The sequence below is a fragment of the Hydra vulgaris genome, chromosome 10, assembly GCF_038396675.1.
Source record: "Hydra vulgaris chromosome 10, alternate assembly HydraT2T_AEP".
Lineage (NCBI taxonomy): Eukaryota > Metazoa > Cnidaria > Hydrozoa > Anthoathecata > Hydridae > Hydra > Hydra vulgaris.
In genome coordinates this window covers 41,501,940-41,508,870 of record NC_088929.1, presented here as the reverse complement: position 1 = coordinate 41,508,870, position 6,931 = coordinate 41,501,940, and the positions used below count along the sequence as shown (strand labels likewise).

At 27.3% G+C, this 6,931-nt stretch overlaps 1 protein-coding gene across 1 annotated transcript; it reads left to right on the top strand.

Annotated features, from left to right (window-relative positions):
- Positions 1-4,093: 4,093 nt before the first annotated feature.
- On the top strand, positions 4,094-6,068 carry LOC136086604 (uncharacterized). Its single transcript, XM_065808831.1, has 4 exons — positions 4,094-4,200; positions 4,273-4,475; positions 5,487-5,645; positions 5,886-6,068. Exons 2-4 carry the CDS (start codon positions 4,314-4,316, stop codon positions 6,042-6,044), a joined length of 480 nt encoding a protein of 159 aa, XP_065664903.1. The 5' UTR covers positions 4,094-4,200; positions 4,273-4,313; the 3' UTR covers positions 6,045-6,068.
- The last annotated feature ends 863 nt before the right edge of the window (positions 6,069-6,931 follow it).

Here is a 6,931-nt window from a genome sequence, read left to right as displayed (position 1 = left end):
AGTTGATGATTCACCCAAGTTTTGTTTTTTACTGTTAGTAAAAGTTGATGATTCACCCAAGTTTCGTTTTTTACTGTTAGTAAAAGTTGATGATTCACCCAAGTTTCGTTTTTTTACTGTTAGTAAAAGTTGATGATTCACCCAAGTTTCGTTTTTTACTGTTAGTAAAAGTTGATGATTCATCCAAGTTTCGTTTTTTACTGTTAGTAAAAGTTGATGATTCACCCAAGTTTCGTTTTTTACTGTTAGTAAAAGTTGATGATTCATCCAAGTTTCGTTTATTTACTGTTAGTAAAAGTTGATGGTTCACCCAAGTTTCGTTTTTTACTGTTAGTAAAAGTTGATGATTCACCCAAGTTTCGTTTTTTACTGTTAGTAAAAGTTGATGATTCATCCAAGTTTCGTTTTTTTACTGTTAGTAAAAGTTGATGATTCACCCAAGTTTCGTTTTTTACTGTTAGTAAAAGTTGATGATTCATCCAAGTTTCGTTTTTTTACTGTTAGTAAAAGTTGATGATTCACCCAAGTTTTGTTTTTTACTGTTAGTAAAAGTTGATGATTCACCCAAGTTTCGTTTTTTTACTGTTAGTAAAAGTTGATGATTCACCCAAGTTTCGTTTTTTACTGTTAGTAAAAGTTGATGATTCACCCAAGTTTTGTGCCATACATATTCATTCTTGTGCCATACATATCCATTTTTTCTTCTGTCCAATTACATTTCACGTTTTTGTTATTTGCTATGGCAAACTCAAAAGCTAAGCGACGAACTTGGGTAAATGAAAGTCCATGGTGCATGTTGACTGCATCTTGAATATATTTTTTCAATAGCAATTCTTCACTTGAGTTGAAAACGAGTAAATGTTCATTTGATGGTCGAAAATTAACCTTAACTCCATCAGGTGTATTTTTAACTTTGAGCACATACCTGGCTAATTTTTTTTTTTGGTATCTGATGACTGGCCGCTGCTTTTCTTATCGATAGTTCTCCTTTTATAATTTTTTCAGTTGCCGTTTTTAAAGCATCAATAGAATACGATCTGTGCGTTGTGGTACGTTGACGTTGACGGGGCATTTTAATTTAATTTATTTATAAACTGGAATAAAAAAAAACATAATTAGTTGATATAAATGTTAATTAAATGATTATATTAAATTAATTTTTCATTGGTGGGGTTAAGTGGGCCGTCCCATATAACCACATGAATAGCCGGCCCACTTAACCCCACTATATCAAAATTCATATTTTTACAAAAACTTACCAGTATTTTAAATATTTGCGTAATTTGTGATAATTATTCAAATAGGCACTATATTAAAGTTCAGAAATCAGTTATTAAAACTCACAAAACTTGATAAACACAGATTCTATCAACTTTCTAACGCTGCAGTAAAACAATACATGAACAACAAATGCTTAATAAAATTTTAAAATGGCTGCCATTTGCATTTAAAATCAGCAGCAAGTAGTGCCACCTAGTGGATCGTTTGGGAAACATCAATAAAAGCGGTGTATTCAAACTGCAGAAGTATGAACAGCCAGTGGCCCAGTTAACACCTGTACCCAGTTAACCTCACTTTACCCTATATATATATATATATATATATATATATATATATATATATATATATATATATATATATATATATATATATATATATATATATATATATATATATACATATATATATATATATATATACATATATATATATACATATATATATATATATATATATATTATATATATATATATATATATATATATATATATATATATATATATATATATATATATATATCAAAATATGGTACAAAATATGGTACAAAGTATTTATAATTTAACAAAGTATGTCATAATTTGTTCACAAATTATAACATTTGCCAGTGTATTTCTAAGTTTATTGAGAGAGAAATAGCTCCATAATTAACAGGTTTGTAGTTTATAAATTAGTACATGCATTGTTTTCTTAACCGTGTGTTCTTTTTTTAAACGTTCATATTATACCAAAATTGCTTATGATTTTAATTTTCATGCTCACGACGCATTGTGAGCGTCTGACAATTAGATAATATAGCTTCAGATATGATGATAAATATTTATTTTTAATTAAGTACACAATATTTTTTAAAGAGGTAATCCACCAGATGATTGATAATGAGGGTGCTTCAAAAGGTGAAAAGAAGTTGTCAAGATATTGCGTAGGTATTTGAAAAGTAAATACAATTTCTGATTTATCTAGTTAATTGGACATAGGACATATGGATATAGGACATATGGACATAGCTCCAGATTGAGTCCTATCTTCTTATATGATCTGAAAAAAGCTCCATATTCTGACCTTACCGTATCCCCTTGATGGTCTTAATGGCAAGTCTCTTAGTTTTGTTATCTGAGCTTGCTATAAGAGAAAGAATTAAAGATTCAGAATGAGCAAAATAAGCTCCATTTTCAATGTAAGGAATAAAAAAATTTTTTCGTATGGTCAGCAATCTTAACAATGTTATTATGTATTCCTAAAACAAACCTAAACAATACTGTCTTTCACTTTGGTTTTATACACATGTGAAAATACAATCGAACTTTTAAAATAAGGTGAAATCTACTTAGCACATCAGCAGTAAACCCATTGTCACTTATAGCTAACAATATTTTATCTTGTTATGGTGAACCAAAAAGTCTTTACAGTCCTATCACAGAGCAACGCGAAATATCATTTGAACAGGAAGTTTACGACTCTTTCCTTACCAATGTTGCACATATGGTCAGAACCGGATTCTAATCACGGACTTTCAATTCTGAAGCCAGAACTCTAACCATTACACTACGGCTGCTTTTGTTCAAGAGTTTATTAAATTCCTTCCAATTATTTCAAGCAATTTATTTACTTCTTGAATCATTCAATTAAGTAGTTTAATAGCTGCTTGTCTTTTAGGCTGATTAGGAGGTATTACTTTGACAGGTTTACAATGTGTAATATAGTGACAATCCCGTTCAAAAGTAATACTAATGTGTTCTTTTTTCACAATCTTTTTTAATAAAATTGTTTTATTAAATGGTTTGCTCTAAAACTCTGGTAGATTTTCTCTTTTAGCCTTTAATCAAATAAGTTTACTTTTTGGAATCTTTTTTTCTCTTGGAAAGGTAGGTATCTGAATATGTGCAAGATCTAAACAGCTGTTTAATTTTGATCACTCTTCATTACATGCTTGGCATTAAATCTTGTAAATTTTACTTTTACAAGATGTAATGTCAAGCAATTGATCTAATTTGATTTCTCAGGTAAAAACAATTTTTTGGGTTGTCTTTCCTCTATAAATATCATTAAATTTATATCAGGCTAATTCTTTTTTCTGGACCAATTACAGAAAAAATCAGTTTCCAGTTTTGTTAACTGCTAGTATTAATAAATAAAAGCCTATTTTTAAATACAAAACTATTTAAGAATCCAGTTTGTTGTATTCATTCTAGATTACTTACAGAAGAGTACATTAGAACTGAAGTGTGCATTATGTACAATGTGTATATATATATATATATATATATATATATATATATATATATATATATATATATATATATATAACCATTTCATTAACAATGTGAATAAAAACAAATTTACAGGGTTTTAGTAAGCCCAATAGCACCACGCATATCACGGAATCGAATGGGTTTAAAATTCCCAAAATTCAATGACTTTTTTTTAACTTTGAAGTAGTAGTAATATGACAATTTCAACAAAAAATTCTGATATATTGTAGAACAGTAACAATAAATATTCCCAATATCTCAAAAATGCTGTGTAAAATGTATTCCTGGCTAACACACTGGTTTATCATGTACAATTTTTGTTCTTTTAAACTACAAAAATGCTCATGCTCATAGGTGTTCATAGTACCTTAAGCTTAACCGGTTTAAAAGAGTCAGTTTAAAAATATAAAAAGAAACAAAATGTGAAGATTTATTTTAAATGATTAATTTTGTTTTGTAGAAATAGGTTTCATTATAAGGCTGAACACATTATTTTAAATTATGGGGGCTTACATAATTCAATTTTGAAATTTTAAAAATTAGTTTAAAAAAGAGAATTTATATTTATTTATTGTAATAATTGATTACATCACAGGGATAAAAGCATCAGAGTATTTGTCTTTGGAGACTATCATTTTCTTTGGACACTATGGAATATCATGAGCTTCAGGTATTTTTTAGATTTTAGTTATGAAAAATTGTTTGTTATTAATTTGATGTTAAATTGATGGATATTATTAAGGAAAGTACTGCTGTCTCTTTTGTTATGCAACATCAAGCGATATGAAAGGTATAAATGGTAAAAAGACAGAAAAGAAAATCCGCTCTTTAGAAGATCTTTATTCAGATTATGAAAGATTCACAAAAAGTGGTGGCGTAAAGAGTAATGCTAAAAGTTTCAATAATGCAATAACAGAGCCAATTTTCAAAATACCTTTAGAGCAGGTGAAGCTTTTTATTTTTAGTTATTAATTTATGCACTTTGTTTGTTTAAAAATGACATTATAACTTGTTGATGTGCTTTCTGGGGAGTTTTACTGGTCGTATATCGCATGATGCCCTCTAAACTATGTAAATATATACTTTAATTAGTATGATGCACTTAAATAAGTACTCATTCATATATATATATATATATATATATATATATATATATATATATATATATATATATATATATATATATATATATGTATATATATATATACATATATATATATATATATATATATATATATATATATATATATATATATATATATATATATATATATATATATATATATATATATATATACATATACATATATATAAGAAGAAGTTCATGAACTAGACATTATAATGGCTGCAGAAGTAATTAAGATGAAAAATAATTATACAGATGTTTACTCAGAAGAGTACCAAGTGTTTTTATAAGAGCATGAGCAACTGTCAACTCTTCAATCTGAGATCCTCCATCTTGACGAAACGCTTGAATGGTTAAACGATGTTGCTTTAATGGCTGTAATAAACAATTCTGATGATGTGATGGATATTGAATGCCCCTATGAAGCAGAAATTGAGTTAATTAACATTGAAAATGATAAAAAGGTTTTTATATTTATTGAGCTTTGAAAAAATACCTATTTTATCATATATATATATACAGTGGCCTAGGAAAATCCAACACGTTGAAAGGGGGGGGGGGGAGGAAATTAATGGGGCTAAGGCAGCCAGAAACTTACTACCTCCTATTTCTACTTTAAGTGTGTGTGTATATATATATATATACATATATATATATATATATATATATATATATATATATATATATGTATATATATATATATATATATATATATATATATATAAATATATATATATATATACCATACATATATATATATAAATTTGCATGTATAAAAAAAAATTTAACTTGCATCTATATTTCCTTTAAAAAACTATTATTACTTTTAGACAGTACGCTACAAATCTCTCATGCATGAGAATTCTCTAAAAAAAGGTAAGGGACTGTGCACAAAATTAATTGAGACATTTATGCAGTCATTGAAAGTTCAAAGACAGGCTTATCATGGAAAAAGTTTTGTTGGCAATCATGTGCATAAAATGCCTAAGGTATTTATTTATTTAGTTTACTTACCATAAATTTGTGTTTTTTAGTATTTTTCTCTTCAAAATAATATATCGTTTCAAAATAGTATTTTATAATTCCGGAAAACATTTATTTTATTATTAAAATAAGATAAGAGTATTTTAACCCCAAAAAGGTAGTTCGAGCTAAAAGAGAAGCTTTCTAAATCACAATTCCAAAATATTTAATTGTTAAAATAACTTTATTGTTTATGTTCTGTTAAGAAATCATCGATACTTAAGTTATGTAACTCGATTCCAAAGTTTGTGTATAATCAGGCACTCATGTACATCAACGGGCAATTAATATTAGCACAAAATATAAGAAACTGTTTGATAAGTTTGTTCAATGCTATAATATATTTGCTTCCAAAAGTACTATGACAGCAGATACATTAAGGCTTCTGCGTAAGTTTCATTTTACTTTGATTTCAGATCTAATTTTTAATAGTTTAAAAAAAAAAAAAAATATTTTAGTTATTGTAAAAAAATTTTATAATTTTTGATAAACTCTAAATTTTCTTTTAGAAAAAGCAATTGATGATTTGATGATTTTCTTTCGTGATACTTGGCCAGATGCTTCAGTTACCAAAACTTCATATGCTATAGTCCCATGTTGTTCCATTTTTGCAGAAATGGGAGGCAGGATTTGGTTATTATGGTGAGCAAGGTGGAGAATCTATTCATATGGAATTTATTAAATTAACAACAGTTTATCAATCAATGCAATGCCCAACCATCAAACTAAAAAGTATTTTGAAAATTCTTCACCAGAAGACAGATCCTGTAAACATAAAACTCAGGCCACGTTTATATAAAAGAAAAAAACTATAAAAAAAAAAAAGCTCGAAGTTTGATTTTAATTTTAGAAAATGTAGTAATAAGAAAGGTAAAGATAATATAAGAAAGGTAAAGATAATATAAGAATTTTTGGCACTTTAAAAAAATAATGATAAAAGCGCCGTAGTTCGATAGAAGTATTTTTAATATATCTTTTAAAAGACGAGTGAAGAAGAGAGAAGACCTAAAGTCTTTCTTTTTTACCTGTCGATCAACCCTATTCTCCAAAACAGAAGTTTTAATTTACAAAGTTGCTTAGCGGAGAAATAAGTCAAGTGCGGTAGGGTTGCCTGGATTATTTAATTTTGAGCTGAGCGCTCTACATTTTATGTATCATGAGTAGTAGAGATGAACAGCTAAAACTCCTTTATTACCTAATTTATATCTACTCTACCTCATATATCAATATAAAGCTTTTTTTTGTGTGTTTG

Bases quoted from the DNA above. Each gene is read 5' to 3' on its own strand.
- LOC136086604 (XM_065808831.1), top strand. From the start codon at position 4,314: ATGAAAGGTATAAATGGTAAAAAGACAGAAAAGAAAATCCGCTCTTTA. The intron at 4,476-5,486 runs GTGAAGCTTTTT...TATTACTTTTAG, and splicing joins TCAAAATACCTTTAGAGCAG to ACAGTACGCTACAAATCTCT. The intron at 5,646-5,885 runs GTATTTATTTAT...TGTTCTGTTAAG, and splicing joins ATGTGCATAAAATGCCTAAG to AAATCATCGATACTTAAGTT.